The sequence below is a fragment of the Giardia intestinalis genome, chromosome 4 (genome assembly GCF_000002435.2).
Source record: "Giardia intestinalis strain WB C6 chromosome 4, whole genome shotgun sequence".
NCBI classification, from domain to species: domain Eukaryota; phylum Fornicata; order Diplomonadida; family Hexamitidae; genus Giardia; species Giardia duodenalis.
The window spans coordinates 976,971-1,004,354 of record NC_051859.1 but is presented as its reverse complement, the minus strand read 5'-3'; the positions used below and the strand labels follow the sequence as shown (position 1 = coordinate 1,004,354).

Here is a 27,384-nt window from a genome sequence, read left to right as displayed (position 1 = left end):
AGCTCCAGCCTGTGCCATTTAAGACATGTTCAAATGAGAGTGTCTACTCCACTTATGTCTAAAGGGGACGATGGCTTAATAGATGTGGTGAAAAATATTGCTGATCTGCGCCTTCATATAAAATGTCAAATTTGTAGGGAAGTAAACAGCATTTGTGTAAATAGTGATTGTGCTATTCACAATATGGCAACTACGAAGAAGATAGCAGCGTAACAAATACTAGTTGAAATGTCCATGTACTCCGCCATTTATGGTAGACATGAACACATGCCTCTTGACTTAGTGGAGTGCGATAGTGCCGTAGCCCCTCCCACATGACTAAAAGCTTTATGTAAAAGATCATTTCACAAAAAGCAATTTCCCATGACATCGCTACCATCCAATGTTAAGATCTTTGCCGAGCAGCCAGAGGACGGCACGATTGCAATGTTGAAAGAACTGGCGAAACTCCCCTTTTTTGTCAACCAACCGATAAGGGTCATGCCGGATTGTCATTCAGGCAAAGGAACAATTGTGGGATTCTCCGCGCCTTACGATACCTGTATTATTCCTAGCATCATAGGCGTCGATATAGGGTGTGGAATGTTTGTCATACGGCTCCCCAATAAACTATTAGAACCATATGAGGGGAAGATCAGTGACCAATCGTTCTTGAAGAACTTAGATGAGATTGTACACAAAGAAGTCCCAGCAGGATATTATGGAAAACATGCCGTTCCTGGGGGTCCCACTGGATTCCATCAAGACGTTTCGGAAGCCCGGTTTAAGCGAATGCTATCACATCTCTTGCCGTGCCTGTCCAAATACTGTCCAGAGGCATCTGGACTACTTAGCTATGACGACTTTGTTGCCGAATTCGAATACTGGCATGACTATCTGGACTTGAGGTTTACGTTCCATAGTTTGATGAAGTGCTGTGGGACTTTAGGCTCTGGGAACCACTTTGTCGAGCTTGATTCGGCAAAGAGCGGTGAAGGTTACATAGTTGTCCACTCTGGCAGTAGAGGTCTTGGCGGGGCCATCGCGTCCAAGTTCATATCTGCAGCGGAGATTGTCACAAAGGTTCTTTTGGGGATAGAGCCAGCTGAGCTCCTGGTGAATGATACATCCCCTTTCTTTAAGCTCCTGTTCAACAATCTTCAGGCATTGAAGAAGATGCCTACTGAGTTATCGGCCGAGAATCCCGGTCTCACCTTACCTATTTCTGCTGAGGATAAAAAGGCATTCTATTTGAAGTTGCGGGATGAGATCCAAGAGGAGCTAAAACAGGATGCTTCCGCCCAAGCGTTGCCTGTCAAAGAGTACAAGGCCGAGCTCACGCGCCGAATCAATGCCCGAGCTGTGGAGTATCTAAGCCGCTGCAAACTCGTTGCGTCTTCATACGACTACCTTAGTGTCTTTCCTTTAGGCACTACTGAAGAAGACATAGAAGCGTACAAAGCGATACTAGTGAAGAACCCTAATGTCGCGTGTCTTTACCAGTCTTTAGGAGCCGAGGACTATCTTCGCGCCATGAAGTTTTGCCAATTGTTTGCGAAGCTGAACCGTCTAGTCATAGCCTTTAACATATATTGCTCTCTTTCTGGTATACCCGTCCAGGCGCGTGGAATTTGGGACGACGACTTTGATCCTGGCATCCGTGCTCAGGCAATTGCTACATTCATGGATTCGCTATTTTACACAGATTGCATTCATAATTACATTGACTTACAATCTAAAATAATGCGCAAGGGGTCCATTCGAGCAAACAAGGACGACATTCTTATTATCCCCATGAATATGCGAGATGGTATCCTCGTTTGCAAGGGTTTAGGAAACCCAGATTGGAACTGTACGGCACCCCACGGCGCAGGTCGAATAATGTCACGCATAGCAGCAAAGCGGAGCATCAAGCTGGAAACGGTCATCGAGCAAATGAAGGGCATTTACTCAACATGCCTGCAGCAAGAGGTTATTGATGAGGCCCCGGATGCATATAAGCCCGTGGCCCACATCACAAAGCATATTCAAGGAACATGTACAATCATCGACCAGTGGAAGCCCCTTTGGAACTTCAAGGGGATGGATTGTGTCTTTGAGTCCAAGAAGGAGGGGAACGATAACATGCACTAAGACAACCTGTTGTTCTACCTCTTATTGATGTCTATGAAGAATATCTGCCGACGAACTATTATCTTTGAGCCATCCTCTGCCTCCTCTTCCTTGTCGGGCATCTGCTGCGTTTTAATTACATTCCGGGCGTTGATGGTTACCTTCCCTTTTTGGGCTGAATCGGCGTCATTTTGAATTGGGATCTCATGGATTGGTGTAGGAGCTTCAATGTGTGAAACAGGCGTTGATGTGTCGTAAATGTTGCTGTTGTATCCATACAAGGATAGAAGAATCCCATTCTTAGAGTCTAGGAGCCATTCCTTGACAGCGGGGTCGGCGAAATACTTAGCGGGTATATCTATGTAGACTATGCTGTCAAGAAGGGGATTGATACTGATCTCCACGCTAGGCTTCGATGCTATCCCGCAGTCGTTTGCCAGAAGCTTCCGGCGAAATGTGTTTTCCTGGGCCTCTGTAAGCCTGCAATCCGGCCTCTCAGAGTTCGCCATGAACGAGGGATAATGGACCACTACATGCACATTCTTGGTGTAAATAACGGGGACCCCGTAAGCCTTGTGAAAGTGGAAGCGAATGGAGACGTTGGATACATCGTCCAGCGCAATGTCGTCGTAGTGATCTGCATTTGAAATAGCTCTGTCCACTTCTGAATCGACTTCTGACATTGGGCGTCCACGATAATCCGAGAACTGGAGACGACCTTGAACGTGAACATCCTTGAAGATGATATCTTTCAAGCAGAGACGGCATGTACCTATGAGGTGAGCAGTGAAGCGGATCTCGTCAACCGCGTCAAAGTCAAAGGGGAACTCGTCTGCAGTGTAGTCATCGCTATTACAGCGCTCCCGTGCATACTCAAGGGCAATCTCCTTGCTGTCGCACTGGATGGCGTGTTCATACATATTTTTCATAATTGTAAAGCGCTGAATAAACTTATTGACACTCCACGTCTGCTTGATAGCAGAAACCTCCCCCGTGTTGGGATTTTCATCTATATCTGTTACCACAACCTCTATAGCGTTCTTCCTGATGGGGCGCATATTGGATTCCTGATCTGGCTCAATTAAACTGCGGATCTCCAGAGAAAAACGAGTATGATAGTCAAAAAAGTCTGCAAGCGCATTGGCCTCGCAGATATACGGGTACATTTTCTTGATAGCTCTGTGCACATTCTTCTCGCCCTCTGTACGGAGGTCATCCTTTGAAGCATGATCCTCTGCTCCACGCCTAGCCTCTGGCACCTTGCCTAGATCTGCACCGTCCTCCTGGTGTGTCTGTGGAGATGCTAAAAAGCTTCCCTCGACGCGCAACGGGTTCTCCTCCTCTACGTCGTCTCCACCTGTTTGGTGCTTCATATACTCCTCGTGAGCCATGTCCCACGTGATCTCCGGCGGAACAAACGTAAGGCTTGATGCTTTCGCCTTGTCATTGGCATACTTAACTGCTATAGGGTCATTGTAGCAGAAGAAGGAGGATTCCAGACAAGCCCCACAGAGGATTCGATCCCCGTGCTGAAGCAACCGCTCAGTGCCTACTGTGAGCTCTACTCCGTTGATGAAAATGGGGTACTTGCTATCCAGAACACTCACATAGACAGCAATCATCTTCGGATACAGGCAATAGCCTTGCTGGTTATCCATAGCTATTACCTTATTTGTGTTACGAACCTTAAAGTGGCTCGGGGCAACCCCCAAAACAGACGGCAACTTGATTCGGTAGGTACTTGGAATGGTATCCTGCATTTTGAAGCCACAAACAGTGGTCACTTCGGTGTGAGCCATGAGATCTTCTGTGGTCCCCAATTTAAATAGCAACGTGTGCGACATGGCTGAATCAGCGTTCAGATTTGAGATATACGGTACATTAACTTTAGCACCGTACGTGAGCTCTATTCCCATCTCAATTAGTCTCTTTTCAAGATCCTTTTGAATGCGAGCAGACTGTTCGAGCTGCTTCTCATAATTGATGTTCGTCACCTGAAGTAGCCGCTCATACTCCTCTATTTTGGCCCGTATGTCTGCCTCCCCCTCTGTTGATCCAGCAGCGTCGGCGGTGTTAGCTGGGTGCGTGCCATTAATGAGCATCTTCTCCAACTCCTTTACACGGTCTTCCAGTTCTTTAATGTAACGCTCTTGTGCCGTCTCGTTCTTCTGGACGACATTCTTAATGTGCTTTGCTCTGTCTGCATACCGTAGGGTGGAGATAGATTCATCATAATTTATATTTGCTGGAGAGATGGTAGCAACCATGCAGGTCATGGCGTTCCCACCCAGCGCATCCTGAAGAAGATATGTGAGTTGTGAATCTCTATATGGAATGAACTTGTGCTTCTTCTTCGACTCACAGCTGGAATTGTAGGCCAACCCTTCAATGACCATGCCAAGGGTCGTTAAAGATTGGTTGATAGACACTCCCTCGACAAATTGGGCGCCCACAGAACCCGTTGAAGCAAGCCTTTCAGATCCAGCCAGGTCGACAAGACTTATGGTGGAGGAGAGCTGCGACTTTCCACATATCTTACCCGAACTATTGTGTTTAATAGTTATCTTCTTGAACATGATTGTAAAAACTGAGTGAGAGCGGGAGCTGGTAGCATTCATATTAGTTGATGCAACCGTTCTATTTTTATCGCCTATGTCCAGCAGCCTCTGTATCTCAAAGGCACTGCGAACTGCGTGGTGGCTGAGGTCCTGCACAAAGACCCCGGTCTTGGGATCCTGCCGGATCTTTAGCTCACGCTGCTTACTCTTTGAGGTCAGCAGATCTTTTAGTTTCTCATTGTAAATTTCGAGGTAGGAAACGGAGACCTGGAACTCTGTCGTGTGGGCAGGATCTGCCTCCTCGTATGCTTCTATTCGTTGAAATAGCTCCCTGCAGGCTCGAGGAATTAGGCCAGCTTCGGTCTCATTCTGCAGCGATCCCATCATGGTGTATGATTTCCCAGAGCCTGTCTGACCATATGCAAAAATCGTATAGTTGTAGCCTTCGAAGGCGTTATTTAGAATATTAGCCCCTAGGTCTCTATAGACAACGTCCTGAGTAGCTTTTTCATACCGACCATCCAATGACCAGTACGCATAATCGTAAATGAACGTGTGTGCCTTCTTATCACCATTAGGGTCAAAGATGACTACCCTGTTTGCTGTCGGGGTGTCCACGCACACCTTGGACTTCATATCCTTCTCCCGTGAGTTGAGCGGTCGAATGCGCACGGCCACCTTGACGCCAGTGACGGGCATTTCACTTTATTTTAATAAACTATGGCTCTTTCCCTGGGTGAATTACCCTTCCAGGACGGGCCTGCTGAAACGCTAACGACGGAAGTCGAGCCTGAAGCGATAAATATCCGAAACATCCCACCGAAGCTTATTACCCTTCGAGCAGGATCCATCTATGTCTTGGACGAGACAATGGCTAAGGCTCTGTGGAGAGCTGGATACGGGCAATATGTCAGTAGGGACGCAGGCAACACAGAGCTTATTCTCCGGCCCTCCGAGGCGAGCTTTGCAGTCGAACACGATGGCTTTCTGCTTCAGTGTGACCTGAATGCCCCCGTGCAGGTCAAAGATTGGAACACCGTCCTCGCTGATTACATCATCTTCAAGCAACTTCGCCTCAACCATGGTCTGTACCCCCGTAATGGGATTAAATTTGGCTGTGACTATACCGTTTATAGAGTACCAACTCCCGAGCAAGCTCACTCAGATTTCCTTCTCCAAGTTGTGACGGGGACGTCTACCGGTGTAGCGTCTCTCTGCGAGCTTGCACACCGGTATCATAAGAGTGTGATGCTCGCAAGTCTTGTTGATGGCGAGCCCGTCGTTCAAGTCTTGGATGTCTATCTTGTCTGACAAAAAATGACCCTCGCCAGTCGCCGTGAATTAGATAACAGGGAGCAGCATACAGTTTCCTTGTTCCTTTCCTATATCTCTAGCTCTAATATAGCTGAAATACAGCGGCTCCTAAGCTTTCCCCTCACAGCTTTATCATCATATCAATATGAAGTTCCGCCAATTCACATTTGTGCAGCCTCCAAAAACTCCACAGTGCTGGACTTTCTGCTGCGAAATGGGTTCTCAGTTGGAACTCCTGATATCTCGTGCAACGGGGGCACCATTTTACACCGCGCTGCAATCGATGGATCCGAAGAAATAGCACGTATAGCCTTGCAGCATGGAATTGATGTCAATGCCACCGATGCTTCTGGAAATACTGCGCTTCATCAAGCAATCCAACATGGTCATGGTGACATCGTACAGATCATTCTCAAGTACAATCCAGATATGCGGATCCTTAATGACGCCGGGTTGTCTGCTTATCAGGTAGCGGTCTCGAAACGCTCTGACGAAATAGCGAAGCTGTTGGTGCCCCTCAAGTATGATTGGCATGCGGCCAAGCAAACTCGAGAGGATCACATACGAAGCAATCTACTTTTTAGTGCCGAGGATCTCACGTCCAAGTTGAAAAAGGTAAAGGCCAAGAAGAGCTCCAAGAATGCAAAAACCAAGTCTAAGAAGTGAGGCCTTCATCTTAAGTAAAATTTACTGATGGCTGGTGTTTGTCGAATGGATCCCCGGGTTCTACTCATCCATGTGGAGCTTCAGAACTCCAATGTGCTGTGGGATCCCGTGTCAGCACAGATAGCGTCTGGCTATGTCCCGCGGCTCTACTCTTTAAACTATCCCACTCTAGCAAGGGATCTTCCTCCAGAGCTGAAGCCTGCAAGTCTTGGGCACTTGCAGCTTGGCGACCCTGTCGCTAATACTGCGACTGATAAGCTTCTATTTCTGCGGGATTTCTGTGCCCTTGTGTCTCAACGGTCTTCACCTGATACCAAGAAACAAGGAAAGCAGACTATCAATCCACTCCCAGACACCGCACTTGTTGCGGAGTACATTGTGGTTCTTGTTGCTAACTTTCACTTTTACTCTCACTATGCTGTCGCAAATGCTTCGCAGACAGACATCGCTGACTCTCAGCTGACCACAGACAACACCCCGGACGGTGACGCTCCAGGCGTTATCCTCCAAAGAAAAGGGCCTCCAAAGGTGCAGCCCCATGAACAATTTGCTCTTGACTGTGCCCGTGCTGGCGTATGCTTCGGCGGAGTCCTTATTCTTCACGAAGACATGAACACCACGTGGATCACTGACTCTAATTTTAGAGATCTTCTTCTAAAGCTAGGCATCCCACTCAATTATACAAAGGGCGTGTCTCCCTTTACTACAAACTATAATCTGTTTTCATACCGTTACCAACATTGCGACGCTGACCTTCGAATCAGGACTATTCCATTCTTTCATATCAGGAATCAAGGCAAATACACGCAGTTTTATATCGCTTATATGAAGCATGACAAGATTTCTACCATACCGGCTAAGGATGAAAAAGCTTTTCTGGGGAGAGTGAAGGATAGTTTCAGCGAGCAGTTGATAGCGTGCTCCATCATCCAGAAGGACCTTCTACGCATAATTAACACGCTCCTGCTTTCACCAAAGTTCTATCAACACTGGCTTACAAGTAACCACGTTTCATACCTGTCGGATCTCGACTTCTGTAGTGAAGGGTACTATCGTCAGAAGCATGCCCAGGGCCTGAAGCACATACGCTATCGTAGAATAAGTAAGGCCCTTCTTCCCGTAGAAGGCATATACACATTTCCAGTTCCTGCTGATGGAGCAAAAGCCCAACAAAAGCCAGGAAAAGATCAGAAGGAGGTCTCTGACACAGTGATCTTGCCCACACTTGAAAACTTCTTTGAAGACAAGCTTTTGGTCTTGTCTCGAATGCATAATGGTTCATTTATGAATGAGTTTTTCTCTCATGATCTGCATTCACGACTGGGTGTTGATCTACTGGCCCACGAAGCAGTTTGCAAGCCCTGGCCTCTCCAAGGACAGTATACTAGCTCATCGGCTGACGAAGGATCTGCAGCACATATCTACTCAAACATACTCTCTGTTGACTTGCCTGAGGAAACATTAGGACCGCCTCAAGGAAAGACTAAACAAAGTGCCCTGATTTCGTTTCTACTCTCCGGATATCTCGATGATGTGTCTAGAATGCCCGCTACTGATCAGAATAGAGTTTCCGTTATTATGGAGTGTATGCTCCGGCAGTTTAGTGCCTTAGATGATCTGATTCAAAAGGGTCATGAACAGAAGCGTCGAGCACAGGAAGCACTCGTGGAAGAGCAAGCAGTAATCTCTACAAGACCAAAAAGCAATCATGCCCAGCGATCTGGCAGCAAGGCCAGCAGCTCCGCGGGAGCTACCACGGCTACTGCCAATCAACCACCCGATGCTCCGGCGGTGACCGAAGCGGGGCACTCAGACCTCAGTGCTCTTGTCCAACATCTTAGTACACAGAGCTTAGCGGAGAATCACTTTGATATTAGTGCCATTGATACTATGCTTCTCAGCACAGAGTTAGGAGATAAGATTGCTACTTCTGAAGAAGGCAACCCGAAGGATGAACCTCATGCCAATGACCAACAATGTTCGGCAGATAGCTTCAGCGAGAAAGATGCCCACTCATCCAAGCAATTGGGTACTTACTTTTCAGCTAGAATTAATCGTCCGGTATCTCTTTATACAGAACCACTCATGGCGCTACTCGAAACCTCTACTTCGAATCGGCAGGAGCTCATTTCAATATCATCTGCAATAATATCTGCAGCAACGGGGGCCACCTCTCTCACTATCCACACGCTCCAGAACTCCGAAGCTGAGCACACAATTAACTCAAACAAATTAGCACCGTCGTTGCTGAATGCATTCTTCGGGGTAATGCCGCACAAGATAACCACAACATATGAATCTACGGTTAGAGTCTCGAGCGGATTTACCTTTCGGGTAGAAAATTACGTAGAAGCAGAGGCCGTCGAGAGGGAAAAGCACATCAATGATATCCGTCTTAAGGCAGCCAGTTACGACCTTTTGGCACTTATGTCTCTTTTGAATAAACTAAGGAGATCACAGCCAGTACCATCTGACCATGGGTCGTGCAAGGAAGAGAATGGTAACTCTACAGGAGAAAATGGAGCTACGTTTTGCTCTAAGGAAGCAAGTAATGAATCCGGAGAGAAAGCAAACCAAATCGATTACTACCAGATGCATGTCAAGGAGTCTGCAATTACCTCTGCCATCCAAGGGGTGAAGGGTTCATCTTTCGATCATGCGGCTCAAGCTGACCGATCATATGGCATCCATCCTGATGCAGTTGTCAACATCTCACTTGGAGCTGTAGTGATGGAGTTTTCCCACAAGGACTTAGACTATGCCACGATGCTGGACACCCTTGCTAGTATGTCGACGTATAGTATCTCCGTTGACGTCGATAATAAGTCTGTCAATCTGGTGGTCACTTCAGACGTAGTTCCGCTGCAACACAGCAAAGCACATCTTCTAGCTCAATTCAAAGACGATCTGTTTTCCCTTTTCAATACTGTCCCTATGTTTGGAGTCTGGATCAACACGCCTCTTATTCAATCCATACTCACTGATGAGTCGTTTTTATCGAATAATTACCCTCAGATATGGAGTCAGTATTATACAGAGGCGCAGGTGGAGCAGCGATCAAAGTCTACGCAGCAGGGAAAGTCTAAGGAAGAGAAGCAGACCCTGGTGCAAAGGGAGGAACCGCCTGAGCCTTCCAAGAACCAACCAAATCTAACTGAGTATGTTCCTCTTTTACCTTCGATTATTCCTTTAACCCGGCGCTACCGCATTCCTGGAGATAAGTCCTCTTCTTTCCAGACGGGAAACTCTATATTGTATGACCCAGCATCTGCAACCGAACAAAGCATCACAGAAGCACATGTCTCCAGCCTTAAGAATGTGGTGCTATCCAGAGATGTCAGAGCAGATAAGCCGGGTGCAAGAAAGGAGAAAGACCCTGCTACTAAAGCTACTTCATCACTCCGCGATGTCTCCTGTGCAAACTCCTTCAGCCTTGCAGACGATCGCCAAGAACTACCATCTCTTAGCGAGTACACTAGGCCCATCTTTCCCCTTGCCTCCGAATTCATTGACACCAGCCCAATTTCTCCCCCCACTCACATGTTTCTAAGCTCCACTGGCAACTTTTTGAATAGTAATTTGGTGCTCAGTGAGTGTTTCGGAAGTGTGGGACTGGCATCTAACTACTGGACCAAACAAGTTGGGTCTCCACAAGCAGATGAGGTAGAACCAGAGGCAGAATCACCAGTACATGAACAGCCAGCTGCACCCGACCCTGTCCTTTATGTTCCTAACCGGCTCTTGGCTGCGTACATACAAGAGCCAGAGCAACTACAACTCCATGAAGATGACGATAAGAAGAAGGCGTTACCCTTATTGTTAGATACAACAGTTTTGCCAGATTTTGATATTAGTATTGACACTCTTGCAACACAGTTCGACTTGCGCAGTGCAGACACCTCTGCATATGTTGCCCATTACAGCAGAGGCGGTGCCATGCATTGTGTAGAATCCATACCTGCCTCAGGCGTTATTCTTCACAAGATTGTTAACGGTTCTGGTTTGAGCATACGAGTTTCTCTTCGTCCTGTCAACCTCTCAACTGTGGTTGTTGGACAGGTCTCAACACCGTTTTCTCCGACACCAGAAGTAGACTTGCAGTATGCTGAGCGTTACATAGAACGGATATTTTACGAGGCTTCAAAACCTTGCACAGCGGATAGCTCTATGCAGCGATCGGTTGGCGCTGCCAAAACCAAAAAAGATCGGGAGCGTGAATCCTTGCAGCAAATAGAGTGGAGGCGTCGAAAGCGAAAGCTTACTGAACTAAAAACCCTTGTAGATGAGGAGAAGACCCGGCGCGAACGTGCGCTACCGGCTCCAGGGACCTCTGTGCTTGGCACTCGGCCTACCTCAAGCTACCTGCACTTGTTCTTAGCATCACGAGGCATTCATATCACCTATATGGGAAGTAAGGTCCTCATCAAGTATAGACATGATCTTCTAATGTTCTTGTACATAGGGCAGCAGCGCTTGAAGCTTACCAAGATCTTTCTTGACGTTGACTTCAATGTGCTCGAGGTTACTGCCGACAGCGACCCCTGGCTCTCTCTTCTTCACGAATTTAAGCAGCACTACACGGGGAAGACAACCCGTTTCCCCATAGTACGACTGTCATATGAGTTGCGGAGAGATATGGTGCGTATCTATGCCGAATTTCCTGCTAGTCATTACGCAATGTATGTAGACCTAGATGAGGCAGGAAACCTCGAGGAGGATGCTGCTAGCATCTTGTCAGTAGTCAAGCAGGACTCAGCCGCATCCTCTATGCTTCACCCTACTGAGAAGACATTTTCGATCCCAGATGCTTTGGAAGGGATAGATACAGCTAAGGCGGGTGTTTCCGACTTACAAGCTACATCTCCACCCCAGCTCGAAGATCCAAGCTCGAAGGCTTCCATTCAGAATGCTCAGGACGTTTCTCTGGGTGACGAAACTAACTTGTATGATGACATCGCTCGCAAAGGGGTGTTTATTTCTCAGACAGATAGGCTCTCTAGACAATTCTCTACATCGTTTCTTGTCATTTTCACATGCCCAACCAGCATATTCTATGAACCATTTAGAGCCGAGACGCTTAAAGAGCCACCAATGCCATGCACTGGTACCAAACCTCTTAATAAGGGCAACATCTACTATGCAAAAGGAATCCACGCCCGGGTGGTTGACCCCGATGATTTCGTTGCAAGTCATGAGCTTACAACGATCGATCTTCCTACCATCATTCCTTACATCTTCACGTCAGATCGCGTCATGCTTCACTATTGCTCTTTCAAGAATATCATGACAATTGCTCACCTTTCTGACAGTCTAATCCACAAGGACGCCGTCGAAATTCTTCGCACATCCAAAGACTTAACAGATTTAGACAATAAATATTGGTTCGAGAATATCATTTCTAACATATTTACTATAGACAAACAAATCATTCACGAGGACCCATCTCGGTTTGTAAGGGCGCTGAAGAAGCTCTGTACAGAGGACACCCGCATATCTGTACAGACACCAACCGTATTTGTCCAGCTTCCTATTGGTCTCATGGCAGTCTTTGATGAGTGCGGTAAGATGAATGTCATGTACGATTCTAAGTCGGGGCTGGACACTATCTCCATATCCCCCGATGGCTCTGTCCAAGCCACTCTTGGTGATACTCTTCGGCTGCACTTCTTCTCCCACAAAGCTGATTATTATATGAGCATGACCACAGAAGCAGATAAGCCACTTAACGAAAACGTGGCGCTTAACGCTGTTAATCCTGATCTGTTTACTTATCGATTAACGACTCAGCCAGAGCTTATTAGTGCAACGGTAAGTGTGCTTGCAGGATATCCTCGGCCAGGATTACAATTTCGAACGATAGGCCGAGACCCGTACCAATTTCTTCCCAGCATTTGGAATATCTTCCGCAAGGATGAAAAGCTTCCACGCTCGCTAGCACACTTCACTCCAGGAATTGCTCAGCTTGTCCCTACCGGAGATAACACGGAGATAGATAAAGAGTCCGTCTTACATCTGGGCTCTCCTCTACCAGGGCCGTATTCACTAGGCTTTCAGCTTGTGATAAATGTTAATGAAAGTCCGGGCTGCTGTGTTGACTCTATCACCGCCTCGCTGCGTCTTCTCCAAACTGACCAGAAGCAAGAGCTGGCAGTTGATCTGTACAGAGCAGTAGCTGATAGCATATACCTAGACTTTGTTCAGCCACTAATGTCCTGCACTAATCCATTGCAGCGGGCTGTTGCCAACTATTCTCTTCCTGGTTATGCTAAACACATCGTCTTTAGTAAGTACGATATCGCCAATCAGCAGATTACAAGAGAAAGCTGTCATAGTACAAAAAGCAACTCAGAAGAGCCCCTCTTCAATTCACAGAAAGCTGTCTCAAGAAGTGAGAGTACGTCAGTCTCCAAGGATCCTGAGAGAGAGTCATCCGACAATTCAGAGGAGCAGGAGTCCAAAGGGATTGGCAGGAGCAAGAGTGAGAAGTTTGGCACGGATATTGGACATTCTAGCTTTGTAGATGAAAGCAAGGGTGTACTTGAAGACGGACAATCGACTATTCCATATTTGGATGTGGACAAGTCCTCCTCCACTTTAGCTGGAGACACAACCACAGAAGATCTCATAGAGAGCGTCGAAGATGATAACAATGGAATAGCCGGCTCTCAAATGAAAGTGGACTTTTTACGTAAGGGCCTAACAGATTTCTTCTGGGATTCTGAGGAGGGACAGGCCTATCTTACAGGTGGGCCAGAGGGATACAAGGAGTGCGTCAGCAGATATCATGACCTTGCGGCAACCGTGTTAGGGAAGGAGCGAGTAGCTGAACAAGAGCACCTTCCTAATCGTAGCATTCATCGCTGTGTTGAAAACCACCTCAAGACCATCACGCTTCCTCGCTCTCTTCCTCCACCCTACTCCAGAAGAGAGGAGCAAGAGGTATCTACCTTGCCTACCAAGGAAGAGCTTGTGGAGCACAGTCTATTCACACGGCCACTAACCCAGGTTGAGACTAACAAGTCAATAAGAAACCAATTGCAGACCGTTGCCACAGAGACAATGCATGCGGCAGCATGTAGAAATATCACCTTCGCGGCTCGAGAAGACCTAAGGAAGGTCACTATTCCAACGACCTACAAGATACCATATACACGGCATGTACTTGTTACCCCGACAAAGATAAGGATAGGGAGTATGCTCGCCCCTGCAGACCTTACAACCGCTCGTGTCTGCTTCAAAAACATAGGGCACATGCCCGTTCGCCTGAGATACGACCTCGTGCATACAGAGAAGGACGTGCCGAGGGAAGAAAGGATCATAGTGGACATCTGCATGACGCAACACAAAGGTGGAATACCCCCTGGAATGACTGCTACTGTGGTGATGAAAATAAAAACCCCCATCCAAGCCGGCTATTTCAATACAGTCGCCTTCTTTAAAACAGAAGAAGAGGTAATCGCTATTCCTATCGAGGGCGTGGTCCAAAGTGGGAGTCCCAGATCGACGCTAACCGGCCTGCATACGCGCGGTAGACAGCACCAAGTACACCACGCTAATACGCTGAGTAACCTCAATAACAACACTAGTGACAGGTCACATGCCTTACAAGGAACCGCACCAACTGGAATACACCAGGATGACGATAACTCAGATGAAGAGTAAAAGCTGGTGACATTAGCACTCCATAGACGAGTCTGGTCTACACCCGTCTGGATTTGCATTATAGAATTCGGTATACATCTCCTGAACCATGCGCTGTATAAACTGCTCAGCATGTAGCTTCCCTCCAAAATTCGCCATACAGTTTGCCAAAGCTGGTTGCAAATAGGGAGCGACGGTGTCCCTTAAGTAGTTCAGGTTCCCTATAGCAGTGTTAGGATATTCTTCCTCATCAGAGCACTCGTTCCCGCTTTCCTGTCTTGTTGACCGTGGCGTCAGCATGCTCTCTGTGGTTTCTTTTACGTCAGATTTATTGTATCCGGAGGGAAGGGGGTCCTCCGGAATATCGACATCTTCGTAGGTATTGAGGTCACCCTTCTCCTCTACACTAGGCAGCATACGGCTTAACTCGCTGAGTGAGCTAAACACATCCCTTACACCAGCTTCGGGCCTCTGTTCTGGAGTACTGCTTCCTGCGTGTAGAACAGGCGCAGTATTAGATTGCCTAGACAATTCCCTCAATACAAGCACATCATAAAGATTCGAATTAGAGTCGCAGGGAGCACTAGGAGCTAAGGCTGCAGCCGAAAGCCCTGTCATTAGCCTTCCCTCAGAACCTAGATTTGGAAGTAGATTTATGACCCGTAACTCTGGATGGATGTTTGTAAATCGCATAAGATTGTTCAGCTGGATTTTGGACTGTGGTATGGTATTATCGCCAGTCCGTACTAGCACTTGTATGGACGTGTTTGTGGAAGGGTCAAGGTGTTTACGTATCTCGGATAAAATGGCTTCAGGACCATAGATGCTCTTCATCTGAGCCATGCTGACCAAAATCGAGGTAGGAGTGGGACGTTCTCCCAAATATTCAAAATAGCCGTCGCTAACGGCGTGGATTTGCCTTAAGACAGCCAGCTGCCTCATGGCAGTGGAACGCCAATTTGAACCGTTAAGCTCAAGTAAGCAAGAGTTCAGATAGCTCATTGTGGATACCAACTGCGAGTCAGAGTGATTCTGTTGCTTTAATAGGTTAAGCCTTGCGCGGCCTGCAGTTAAGAGATATGCTCTTTTCAGCGCCTCAATGGATATATTAAGGGACGAGACGTCAATAAAGATAGGTGCAAAGCGAAGCTCCCCGGATAAACACGGGCGGCAAGAAGCAATAACGCGATCCTCAATTACCTCTATGCCTTGCTGAATTGATTTTATAAGAAGCTTATCTAAAGACGCTGCTAGCAACTTGTATGTGTTATAGCTGTCCTGCCTTTTCAGAGAAGTCTCAGGATTGGTGATCACCTCGGCCAAAAGCGGATTGACAGCCACTCGCTGAAGACTAAAGGTGTGTGTGGCAGGGACATACGCTGGCAAGGCTTTGATATCTTCTTGCATCAGTAGAGCCACTCCGAATGGAAGCTCACCTTTGGACGGGGCTTTCTTCGAGTCCCCTGCTAGGGCAGGGTCTATATTCATCTGATCGAGAAAGATCTCCAAAGGTGTCACCAAGAGGCTACCCAAATCAGCAGCAGACATCATACCAGGAACGAGGAGATAACCGTTGGCAACGAGGGCGCGTGCCCGAATGTGCAGCATGAATATCGCCGCAATGAAGCCCTTGACGTTCAGCGAATAGGCCGCTGCCGAGGCAGTGGAAAGAAGGAGCTCGCTAGTAGAACCATTGGCAGGAAGGTTGTGAACAATTTTGACAAGTAGGGCTGCCTTATCTTCAATGGAAACAAGCTCTGCACTAGCTTTTCCAGGCTTGGCCGAAGTAAGCAATTGATCAGTTTTTGTCGGAAGTAAATCCTTGTTTAAGAGAGGAACCCAGAATGCGGAACTCTTGGCAGCTTCTCCCAATTGTACAAGGTCTCGTAATGCGAGAGATAGATCGAGAATTGGCGTATTTAGAGAAGAGGCTAAAAGCTTGGCCTTATCGTCGACGCAGAAACAGGCTTGGGTTCCCAAAAGAACAACAGTGTAACGTGGACGCCGAAGTAAAATGCTTGCTGTAATGTAGCCCCGTGCAGACTCGACAATGTGTGGCGTCTCTGTGATAGCGCTTGCAGTGAGAATCTGCTGTACAGAGTCCAGAACATAGTCTTCGTCACGTTTATATGTCATATACATTTGACTATTGGAGTAGCTAAAGTCATCTACTGGATTGGGTTCTGGCACACAAGCTAGGGAAAGCAGAGATATAAGACGCGAGGATAATCCCTTAGAGAGCAGCTCCAACTTAGACATAGGAGAAGGACTTAACTTCCTGTATCCGTACACACCCTCATTGACACAATCCAGCAGGGTGTCCAGAGGAACCATCTCATCAGTAACAAACCTGAACGGGCAGACATGCTGAAGATTGACCCCCTGTTCCACTGTATTTTGAAGGAAGTTCCGAAGCTCAATAGCGACCCTGGAGCATGACGTTATCGAAACGGTATATGAGGTTTGGGGCAGAAAGGCTGGTAGCACGCCCGTCTCGACAACAAAATCAACAAGTTCCATCAGCTCATTGCCCTCCGCAGTGTACGAGTCATAGAGAAGCCCGTGAGATATGATGGCACCTCTAATGCACGGCTGGAGAGAATCGTCATCAGTATACTGCTTAGTCAGCATGTTGGCGAGCCTGTCCTCTAAGAGCTTTACTCCTTGCGCTTCTGGTAGTGCTCTTCTCCGTGCATACTGCTCTGGATTTACGTGCCTGAGACCGTTATTTGTAGAGTTATTTTCACCAGTACCCGCAAGAACGATAGGAGAGTGCCCCCAAGTAAGGTATGTCGAGACGAGAAAGACATGGCCCACGAAGAAGCGCTCTTCCAGAAGGTCTAAGATAATCTGTCCCTCAGTAGGGTCTTTATCAGAAAGCACGACTACGTTACATGCTGATAGATAAAATTTGAAGTGCGTTGGATGCGTGCGATAGGGTGGCACGATAGCAACGCCTTTGGGGACACTTGATTTGTAGTTCACCAGTGTCGCATAGACTGGTATACCCAGTGCAGTAAAGGTCGCTGCAATAGCACTCTGAGCACCATAATCGGAGTGTTCGACGAAAATTCTGAATATCATTTTGTTGATTCAAAAATTGCTTTATGTGATTCTATATGACTCTGTAGGCACAGGCAGATGGCAGGCAGCAAGTCAGGTGAACAGCAGAGGAACTGGCCGACGAGGTTGGTTGGGAGCTGTCTTTTTAAGTTATTCTCTTTCGTGAAAAAAATTTAAAAAGATCGCTTTCGAGAATTTCTGACAGCTTATGCAAAAAGCGTTGCTAACCTCGCACCCCCCTGACGAGGCTCCGCACACGGAAACGATAGAAGCAATGGTGGCCTCGGATGACATAGAGGGACTATTGGCTCATACAGACTTGTTTTTTGAGGTTCGATGCAGGACTGAGGAACTAATTCAATATCTGAAACAGAAAAAGACTCTTCACCGCCTCCTTGACTTTATTTTTTTTGCTAGTAGTACGGAAACAGCTGAGCAAGCATTGCAGCTGATTCGATCTTGTGAAAACATTAATGAGGTCATGGCGCCCATCGTGGACGACCCCTCCATCCTGGACCTACCATTTCATGCATTGCAATCGTTTTCGGATCAGATTCGAGCTGAATTGCGGAGACCTAATACCCTACTCTACTCTCCAACTATACTCCCAAAGCATCTCATATCTCGCAGCGCTCATGTTTGCGAGGCCTTCTCCAAGGTTATAAAGTCTATTATGTGGACTGGGAGGCGATTCTGTGCCGTACTATCATTTCTAAAGACCAATTCAAAGTATCTACACACATGGTTGCAATTCCTTTACGATGCGTCGATGGCAGACGCATTTCGTTATCTTTTTTATGATAGTACTACGCGCTGTCAGTCCGCCATCGATGCTATTCGGGATCTAGCGACATGCAGCAATATCTTCGATCTACTGGTGGAGTACATCCTACACCCGGACTCACCTCAGGACTATCTACTATCAGCTAGCGACATTCTATGCAAGGTGCTTGTCAGAGAGATACCGGGCGTTTCGCAACCTGTCTTGGCTCACGTTCCCAGGATTGCGACACATATAATACGTCATCGATTCATTGACGATACAACCCATTGGCAGATTCAACCACTCAGCGAAATTGTTCTTTGCGCCATGAGCTACATGTCTGTTAAAATGCTGCAGTGTTATAGAGCTACTAGCCCTGATGCTTTGGCTTCAGTGCCGGCCGCTACTCTTAATGAGCGACACTCGCAATTTAACTCTTTGCTGGGGGTTGAGTTGGATCGTAATGTACTAATTTCGACAATCCCTGATTCTGACTACATGCTGGACACAGCCAACCCCGGTGTTACTCTCACACCCTTGGGTCTGCCTACCATAGATGACTACGAACAGGGCATCTACAAGATCTACTTTTGTATTCTTAGCGCTTTTAATAATTGGGACGCACAGCTAGAGCTACTTCAAAAGAACAATGGTCGCGAAATCCCACTAGGAGCTGTCCTTCTCTTTAGGCTGGCTGCACGTATTCTCTCTATTTCTGCAGACGTGCGGAACTCTCTTGTTCCCGACGAGCCACCCAAATACTATACGTCTAATAATGTGCAAATAACCTCGCCGTATTCGTACTCCGTCGATAACTTTTCACGTCTCCCCGAATCCGGTCACCATGTCAGTAGCGGAAACATCAAGGTGCCACTCAGGGATATCATTTACTGTGGAGGTATTCCTGTCCATGTTGGGGTCCTTTCCATAGTGAAAAAGGTTGTCGCATTGAAGCTGCATGTCATCTCTATTTCCTGCATTAGCAAGTTTCCTGCAAGCACCGTGGTACATTTCTGCGCATTGCAGATTCTTCAGTCAACGCTGCAGTATGGCCGAGAGATGCCAGAGGTGACAATAGCAGTGGCTACAGAGCCCTCCATTATGCTGCGCTTCGAGACAGCCAGTTATGGAGTGTACTCAGAGCTCAATAAGAGGAGCAGCAGTCTGTCACATTTAGTGCAATTGGCGCGGTACCTTCTCCGACTATGCTTTGGAATTTCTGACCAAATGGACCTGAAGTATAAAATGCAGTATTTAGAAAACGGAAAACTGAGCAATCTCCCCTGTGACATGCACGAAATGCCCGAATTGGTATGGAAACACGGTATATATCCAACTTCTCTGAGTGCGGCATTAAGGCTGGCTCAGGAACTCTCTACTAGCGGAGAGGACGGGAAAATAGTATACAATGAGCTTCTGGATGCACTGAGCAGTTCACCGGGGTTTGTGAAGTTTAGTGAAGTATTCCTTGAGAAGGATGAAACGACTCCTACGGTATTCTCCGACGGTACTAAACATGTCTCTACAATAAGCAACACGGACTCCATTCTTAGCTAGCTTAGTCAGTTAGCCTTATCATTTATGACTGCTACACGGTTCTCCCACTTATCGGTGCAGCGAATTACTTGAGGATCAGTACTACTGAAGGTAACGGAAATGGGAATCGGTGGCACGCCCAGCAGGGCCATGTACTTGTCCAGAAACAAGTCCATGGAATAGGGCTCGCAGGCGCTTACGATAGCGCTAATCTTATCGTGCGATAAAGGAGATGGTGCACTTTGGTTATTCTTCCCGTGAAACGCTGTGAGCTCGCTTAAGCGAAAGCTCTTGTACTTCTGCATAAAGCTGCATGAATCAGCCAGTGCGCTGAAGGACGAGTTGACTTGCATCCGACATTGGCGGCAGAGCACAGAGTACATAGGCCCATGGTCCGTGGAGCTGTTCGAAAAATAGATCAGTTGAAAGATAGGATGTGAGTTGTTGCACTTGAGATGAGCAGTTTTGAGGCAGCGTGCACATGTAAGCATAAAGCTCTCACTTGGCCGGCGTCCACGACTTTTAGAAAATGCACCCTGCGATCCTGTGCTGCAAATAGCGCATGTGTGGAGGGGGCACTGATCCGATATAGCATTTCGCTTGCAAAAGTTCATTAGACATATATAGTGTGCAGAAGTGCTACAACCATTATGTTTGCAGACAAAGTCTTTTTGAGACGTTGGGCGGAAGCAGTAGCAGCAGATCCTTTGTCCTCTTGAACAATAGAGACAGAGAAATGTTGCCGGTGTGGTGCCTTCCGCAGGGCTTTGAACGGAAGTCAAATCATGTTGAAGAAAACTATGGACCTCAGGAGATGTGAAGCAACTTTTACAGAAGCATCTTTGGCATTTTCCAGAGCATCTAAAGTCCGGATGTTCTAGGCAGATGGAGCAGCCAGTGTGAGAATACATTTTTAACTCAGACCAAATTTCAAGAGTTCATGGTTTGTAAACAGGTTAAATCGAAGCACCTTTATAAGTCCAGCCTTCCTGGACTAACTATTGAAGGGAACAGACCGAGCTGGGATGTTTTCCTCCGCTAATAAAAACCAAAAACCTCCTGTTCATGCGCGATGATGTGACTCTTCAAGATCTTATTCAACACTCGTCACTGTATGTTACAGGAGGCTGTTCTACTGAAACAGCGCTGGCAATCATTAGAAGGCTGACACCATTCGAGCAACAAGAGCTTCAGACCAGAAGAGCATACCTATCCCGCATTGTCTCCCTCAATCTCACAGCCTTGGGCCTTAAGCACGCGCATACCTACGTAGGCAACTGCACTTCACTGGCCTTTCTCTATCTTCCGCACAACGAGCTCTACGACATCTGGAAAATTGCTTTAACGCCATCAATCCTTCGGCTAGACCTTCGGTTCAACAAACTCGACAACCTGGGAAATTATCATTATTGGAGCCTTGCTTCACAGCTACGCTCCCTCCATCTGGACCATAACAACCTTTCTCTAGCTGCATTTGAGGCCCTTTCCCCACTTTCAAACTTGGTTATTTTAACATGCACCAACAACCCAGCGCTTGAAAACCCACATTTTCGTCACTACATCGTAAATCTTCTCCCGTCACTCCAGTTTCTAAATGGCTCCGTGATTTCACTCGCCGAGCGGATTTCGTATCTAAATCTGAGCGATAGCTTATTGCAGGGGCTTTCTCTCAACATCAAATACATGGAATCTTGTCCGTCTCTGTCATCTCTTGATGCTTCATCTCTGGGGCACCTAAAGGATTGCTACGCCCGTTACTGTGGGATCATCTATGATTCGGAAAAGCCTATCAAGGACCTTGTCGACCCATTTGCATTTGATGCCTATAATGTTGAGGTCTTTCGTGATGACTTGCGAGCTATTGCTTCTGTGTACCAACGTATGTGTCCGATTGTGACTCTGCAACGCATCTGTAAAGGGTTTGTTGTACGAGCCAGATGCAAGACGATAATGTGCCACAGATCCCATGCAGCCACAACAATTCAGGCCTTTTATCGCATGTTCAAGGTCTATGCACACTATTCATCGGAAATAAAGTTGCGTGTTTTGGCTGTCAAACGTGCTACGCTAACCATACAACGAACGTATAGATGCATGGCAGACAGATGGAATATGGAGCAGAAGGACAGGGAAGAATCTCACCGTGAGCGTGCCGCTACGCTGATTGCTCGCGCCTATCGTCAAATGGCAAGTCTGCAATCGCAATGTCATTCATTAAGTGACGCGTCTCGACGTAATGATGAACTCAGGAGTCTCCGACTGTACGTCGCAAGAGCAGGAGATAAATATTCTAATCTGATAGCCATTTTCGAGCAACTTATTCAAATCATCCTTTCGGAACTACAAATAAGCATTTTTGCTTACCCAGACGCCCGTCCAGAAGAGCTCTCTCTTTATACTCATCACAAGGCAGGTGCATTTTCTGCTACGCCTACAGATTATCAGCTTCTCAAGGCAGTGCCTTCGACTTCCATGAGAGCTGGAGAAGTCTTTGATATGTGCATCAAGAAACGTAACTTTAAAACATTTGCAGCTGCATACTCAATCATTGCTAGTAGTCCATATGAAGCACCAAAAGACATTCTTCACAGCAAGGCCTTGGCCCGTGCAACTAGCTTTGCGACAAAGGATTTACACAACAGCCTCTATCAGCGTGTTATGAGGAGCTTGGAGTCGGTCAGCCTCCCGGAGAGCACCCAGAAAGCCCATTGGGATGCTGCCGATGGCACAGATATGCCATTCATCTTACAACTCGACTTTAACCTGTATTGTATCTCTAGTCTCTTTAGATATCTCTTGTCGGAATTTCAACTCATCTCTTTTGCAAGCTTTTATCCAGAGGACATGATCAGTGATGTTGAAAGGTCTATTACCGTTGGGAAAACAATAGCGACAAAGCACTTATCTCATAGCCTTTACCAGGAGTTGATTTCTCTTGTCACCGCAGGCTGTTTCTCTAACAGTATCAGCATTCCTTCATACAGAAAGCGTGCGAAAGAAAAGCGATCAGTCATACTGCTGCTAACAGAGCACACATTGGTACAGACAAGTGCCGCCTGCAGTATTCAATCCCTCTTTAGAATGTGGCGCAGTAACATGATACTTACGCCGCTAGAGTTGTTCGGCTACCATGTCGAAGAGTACAGTGTGAGTCCTGAACATAGGAACACGCTGACAGACCAATCTAGACGTGACTCAGCTCTTGCCAACGCTAGTGCTAACTTAATTGCTGCATTAAATCCACGGCAGTCAACCAATGTGATCCCCCGATCTACCTCTCGTTTATCGGTATTTACATCTGCTCCATCCGTCGACGATTGGAAAGCACGACTCAACGAGCATGATGACGGGCTTAGATCTTCTTCTAGTACCGTTAATACTTCTGTCTTATCTGAGCCACTAGTTAATTTGCAGAATACCAGGGACTCTGACTACGGGAAGTCCTCGGATTGTTATTTGCCAGATGACAAGACTACCGTCTCAAAGACTACACTGTATCAAAGTGACTCAGTATCTATCCTACCTCAACACACAATTCCACCGAAAAGCGTAGATTCAGAGCAGGGTATGTACTCTGGCACACCACTTTGTATGCATTCCTATCCAATTATCCGCCTAGCTATTCGAGTATCAAGAGCGGCTCAGATCATTCAGCGGAACTTCCGGCGTATCTTGGCCAGGATGAGACTTTTAGTAACGCTAAAGGCCCGAACTGTCTTTGTAGATATTGTTAAAAATGGTTTCTTTTTGATTTCCCAGACAGTCGCTGGTCATCTATTTGACAACTGCTTATTGAACCCGCAATCTACACGCAAGCTTCCTCACGTGACTTCCTATTTGGGAGAACATTCTTATATCACTCTTTTACCGCCTCTATCAGAAAAATTTAAGCAACACATCCAACAACTGGACACTTCACACTATAGTGATTCGTCTAGCAGGCCGAAAACAAATAGTAAGGAAGAACTAGCAGCTCAAAAGCAAAAGCGTGCCAAGGCGTTAGCTGAAGCCTGCGACTGGTCTCTTAGCACTGACTGGGTCTTCAGAGGTTACTACGGCTCTGATATCGTTACCGCTATAGGCTTTGAATACCAGCTTGACGCGGCCTCTTCACACCTCTTCACGAAGGACCTCGAGACTCTCAACCGCAGACCAAAAAGTAAGCTAGAAAGACGATCAACCCAATTAAACATGAATGTACTGCAGAACCTGAATTATAATCGCATTTTCGGCCATCCGTTTTTAAAGCAGTGGGGGGCCGTTGAAGTCTATTCGAGTAGGTGTTACATCAATTCTGTCCTTTCTGCCAATAGTCTTTATTGTCACTACCTACGGTCCTTTCCTCAGGATAGTCAGAAAGGAGTTGTTCAAGGTATGCAAGGAACTGGTGACAGGGAGCAACTTTATAACCAATCGGACTTCAACTTCTTTGCCCTCCCTATGGTAGCTGGAGAATCAAAGAAAGCCTCTCAATCGATTTCTGCACAAATAATTTGCGGCTTGCGGTCGATTTCCTCTCTCGCAGTAGGGATTAACGGTGACGACACTGAAAATCGGTTTGAAATGATATTAGACTGTGATCCGTTTCGCACTTTCTGTAGTGACAGCAGACTCTCTTACTTCCCGCATAAAGAGCATGATGAGGCAATGCTAGAAGATGTAACGCCATATATACGCTACAACATGAAGGCGACTATACTCAGCAATCTTCGCATAATCAAAGAAGGCCTTGTATTCTCGCTTCCATCTAAGGAGCTATTTTCTACGACTCTATTTGATGATTTTCAGTACGTTACTGGCGGATTATATTGTGTCACACATAGACCTGGTTGCAGCATACCAGACCTTGCATTTAAGGCCGCACTTTTGGAGATATGGTTCTGCGATCCATTCAGATACAACTATAGTACAGTATCTCTATCTTCTATGTGTAGAACCTTCCTTGGCAGCCCCGGAATTATATTGACACCCAATTCTGTAATCATGACACTGGCTACACTATCGATTCAACGAGTTATGCGTGGCCATCTTGTCAGAAAGCAATTAAATATAATTAGAAACGTGCATGCACTGGTAAAGCTACAAGATTATGTAGATGCTCCGGTTCGAAACGCTTTTCGTGAAAAGTACGCTGTACAGATGATTAAGTCCATCGTGGAGCCCCCCAAAAAGCCACTTAGCGTCCTACAACTGGGAAGTTTCTGCAGGCAGCCTGCCCACACTCTGTCGACGTCTGCCCTACCCCCAACTCCACGCAAATTAACGCCCAGAAACACCGACTCCAGCATGACATACCTTCAGCCAGCGCAAATTAAGACTAAGCCCAGGTTTTCCTATAATACCGTAGAAATTGTTCGAGAGGGGCAGCGGGCTGGTGTATTACCGCTTGTCCTCAAGTCTAACATACATCCAATAGATGTGCGTACAGATATAGACTCGAAAACATACTCCTTGGATGCTTTGGATGCCTATGCAAAGACAGGAGCAAATCCAGCCTCTAACGAGACCCGCTTAATAGAGGCCTTTTACAAAGCCTCTAGGGAGCTTGGACAGACTATGAACACGCGGACCAACAGAATAGTTGTTGCTGGGATCCGGGAAGCTACGCTCATTGATCCGCGTCCCGCGGAAAACATCCAGAAAGCAACACTTTTGCTCAATGAGTTGAAGGATTTAACAACCAAGCAACCTATTCCTATGCCTGTCCATGATAGGCTACGTCTGCAGGATTATTACAGAAACAAGATCATGCTTCCTATGGAGCTGCACCGATTTGTGGCTCAGCATACGGTGAAAGGTGGATACAATGACCATAGATCCTCTAGAAAATCTACTGCATCGTCTGTACATCGTGATATTGAGTCTACGTCGAGCAATTCTTCAGTGGTTCTAGGAGGAACTTTGAAGGAATTGACAGCGTTGAACAGAGAGGTGGAGCGTTTTAGCCTGGAAGAAGACCGACTTACTGAACTTCGCAACGACTATAGTTTTTCTGATACCGAAGACGACAATCTTGCATGCACAGATCACTGTTCGTCGTCCAACAACCAATTCGGGCGTCTTCATACCCAGTTCACAGAGGCGGAAGAACTTGCCATTCAAACACAATTACGCAGAACCATTTTGGAGAAGGATACTTCAGCTGCAAAAGAGCATTGTGCTCAGCATAAAATTGCGCTAGCTAAGGAGGTGAGTGCTTATTCTTCCAAACTTAGGGAAGAGGCAGAGGTTCGTCGCACCTATAAGCACGCAGAACAGATGAACCTACGAGCAAAGGTGCATAATTCTAAAGCAATTGCAAAATGTGGCACTGTTGGAAAGCACTTAGCTGGAGACTTGATTGCACGTATGAGAAAGCTAGACTCCGTCTTACGCTCAGATTGTGCTAGCTGCAGGAAAATCCTTGATAATTAGGGGAACTAATTGAATTACTCTTGCCTTGGAAACAAATCCTTTACTCGCTTTGACGTAAAAACCTGTGCGCCGGTGGCCGCGTGGGAGGAGTGTGTGAAAATACCAATGGCATCTACACCACAGAAGACAGGGAGTGTGAGGCATACTTTCTGAAATCTGTGAGGTGCGGCTTTATGGCGGCTTTAACGGTACACAAGCCACGCCCGCCTGCAACAGATGGCCTCGATAGGATGCTCTTGAGTAGGGCACCAGTCAGCTGTCAGTCCTTGGGTACCGCAGAAAAGCACCAGTGCCTTCTTGTTCTACACTGCGGCGTGCTCACAGCGATACGCTGAAGGATGCGTGCGGCCCGGTGGAGGCGGCTTCCACTACTATCTGATCGCCCCTTAGTGTGAGCGTGATTCGACGGGCAATGTTGTACTTGGTAGGTTTAGCATTCGCTTACTTGGCGCTTGCCGATCCAAAATCGTGCACCAACTCTCAAAATTGTGCATCTGGAGATAACTGTCTAGATGTCAATATGAATGGTTCTCCTACAGAGGTTTGCACAAAATGCGAGCCAAACAACGTCCCGATCAACGGGGCGTGCCAGTTGTGTGGGGAGGGGCACTACCTCTACAGCGGAGGATGCTACGCCGCGTGCCCTCAGGGAACCCCAAATCCTGAGACTAACACGTGCGACGGAGTCCCCACCCCTGATTGCAATCTCCCTAACTGCAAGTCATGTCCCGACGGTACGTGCACAGAGTGTAACGACGGATTTGTTCCAAGTAATGGTAGCGAGTGCGTGTCTTCTAGCGTCAACAAGAGCGAGCTCTCCACCGGCGCCATCGCGGGGATTGCTGTGGCTGTGATTGTTGTTGTAGGTGGTCTTGTCGGATTCCTTTGCTGGTGGTTCCTCTGCCGTGGAAAGGCGTAGACTTAGGTAGTAAACGCGTCACCGTATATTGCTTATTGTACTATGCTGCTGGGGCTATCTGAGCGTGGTCCAGAGATCGTGCGGGTGGACCCGCTCCTTCCTGGTCAGTCCGGAGACGACTGTTGGTCATGGATAGCATAACGAGAGAGTCCTTTTCAGTGATACATCCAGACTCTGGTGCCTTCTTCGGTCGCTCTGTGGGCGTGTGCTCAGACTGTGCGTGCGCGTCGTTCAGTCTAGGAGTCAGCTTACTCACCAGCACATGTAGTCTGTGAGTAGTGCCTCGCTTCATGGTCTTTCTTCATGGTGGATGGTAGATATGGGTTGTTACTATCTTTTTAACAATGCTTTCATTTGTCTCGACGACAGCAGCTATTAGGTCTCTGGCTCGCTATAAGGAGCATCGTTATTTGTTCTCG

General features: G+C 47.1%; 10 protein-coding genes across 10 annotated transcripts; 7 read left to right on the top strand and 3 right to left on the bottom strand.

The window, feature by feature from the left end:
• Positions 1–363: 363 nt before the first annotated feature.
• Positions 364–2,112, top strand: GL50803_0023602 (tRNA-splicing ligase RtcB; the record flags this gene model as incomplete). Its single annotated transcript, XM_001709683.1, has 1 exon — positions 364–2,112. The coding sequence occupies one exon, from the start codon at positions 364–366 to the stop codon at positions 2,110–2,112; it is 1,749 nt and encodes a 582-aa protein (XP_001709735.1).
• A 14-nt stretch (positions 2,113–2,126) lies between these two features.
• Positions 2,127–5,348, bottom strand: GL50803_006262 (Kinesin-3; the record flags this gene model as incomplete). Its single annotated transcript, XM_001709682.1, has 1 exon — positions 2,127–5,348. One exon carries the CDS (start codon positions 5,346–5,348, stop codon positions 2,127–2,129), a length of 3,222 nt encoding a protein of 1,073 aa, XP_001709734.1.
• A 21-nt stretch (positions 5,349–5,369) lies between these two features.
• Positions 5,370–5,960, top strand: GL50803_0090125 (putative tRNA intron endonuclease; the record flags this gene model as incomplete). Its single annotated transcript, XM_001709681.1, has 1 exon — positions 5,370–5,960. The coding sequence occupies one exon, from the start codon at positions 5,370–5,372 to the stop codon at positions 5,958–5,960; it is 591 nt and encodes a 196-aa protein (XP_001709733.1).
• Positions 5,961–5,966: 6 nt separating this feature from the next.
• GL50803_006259 (Ankyrin repeat protein 1) lies at positions 5,967–6,629 on the top strand (the record flags this gene model as incomplete). The annotated part of the gene is made up of 1 exon (XM_001709680.1): positions 5,967–6,629. One exon carries the CDS (start codon positions 5,967–5,969, stop codon positions 6,627–6,629), a length of 663 nt encoding a protein of 220 aa, XP_001709732.1.
• Positions 6,630–6,674: 45 nt separating this feature from the next.
• On the top strand, positions 6,675–14,291 carry GL50803_0090122 (uncharacterized protein; the record flags this gene model as incomplete). Its single annotated transcript, XM_001709678.2, has 1 exon — positions 6,675–14,291. The coding sequence occupies one exon, from the start codon at positions 6,675–6,677 to the stop codon at positions 14,289–14,291; it is 7,617 nt and encodes a 2,538-aa protein (XP_001709730.2).
• Positions 14,292–14,303: 12 nt separating this feature from the next.
• GL50803_0015991 (uncharacterized protein) lies at positions 14,304–17,354 on the bottom strand (the record flags this gene model as incomplete). Its single annotated transcript, XM_038045845.1, has 1 exon — positions 14,304–17,354. The coding sequence occupies one exon, from the start codon at positions 17,352–17,354 to the stop codon at positions 14,304–14,306; it is 3,051 nt and encodes a 1,016-aa protein (XP_037901972.1).
• A 187-nt stretch (positions 17,355–17,541) lies between these two features.
• GL50803_0023597 (uncharacterized protein) lies at positions 17,542–19,653 on the top strand (the record flags this gene model as incomplete). The annotated part of the gene is made up of 1 exon (XM_038045977.1): positions 17,542–19,653. The coding sequence occupies one exon, from the start codon at positions 17,542–17,544 to the stop codon at positions 19,651–19,653; it is 2,112 nt and encodes a 703-aa protein (XP_037901971.1).
• Positions 19,654–19,658: 5 nt separating this feature from the next.
• Positions 19,659–20,543, bottom strand: GL50803_0015989 (uncharacterized protein; the record flags this gene model as incomplete). The annotated part of the gene is made up of 1 exon (XM_038045844.1): positions 19,659–20,543. The coding sequence occupies one exon, from the start codon at positions 20,541–20,543 to the stop codon at positions 19,659–19,661; it is 885 nt and encodes a 294-aa protein (XP_037901970.1).
• Positions 20,544–20,697: 154 nt separating this feature from the next.
• On the top strand, positions 20,698–26,046 carry GL50803_0090131 (Leucine-rich repeat protein; the record flags this gene model as incomplete). The annotated part of the gene is made up of 1 exon (XM_038046397.1): positions 20,698–26,046. One exon carries the CDS (start codon positions 20,698–20,700, stop codon positions 26,044–26,046), a length of 5,349 nt encoding a protein of 1,782 aa, XP_037901969.1.
• A 412-nt stretch (positions 26,047–26,458) lies between these two features.
• Positions 26,459–26,965, top strand: GL50803_0028626 (VSP; the record flags this gene model as incomplete). The annotated part of the gene is made up of 1 exon (XM_001709675.1): positions 26,459–26,965. One exon carries the CDS (start codon positions 26,459–26,461, stop codon positions 26,963–26,965), a length of 507 nt encoding a protein of 168 aa, XP_001709727.1.
• Positions 26,966–27,384: the final 419 nt, after the last annotated feature.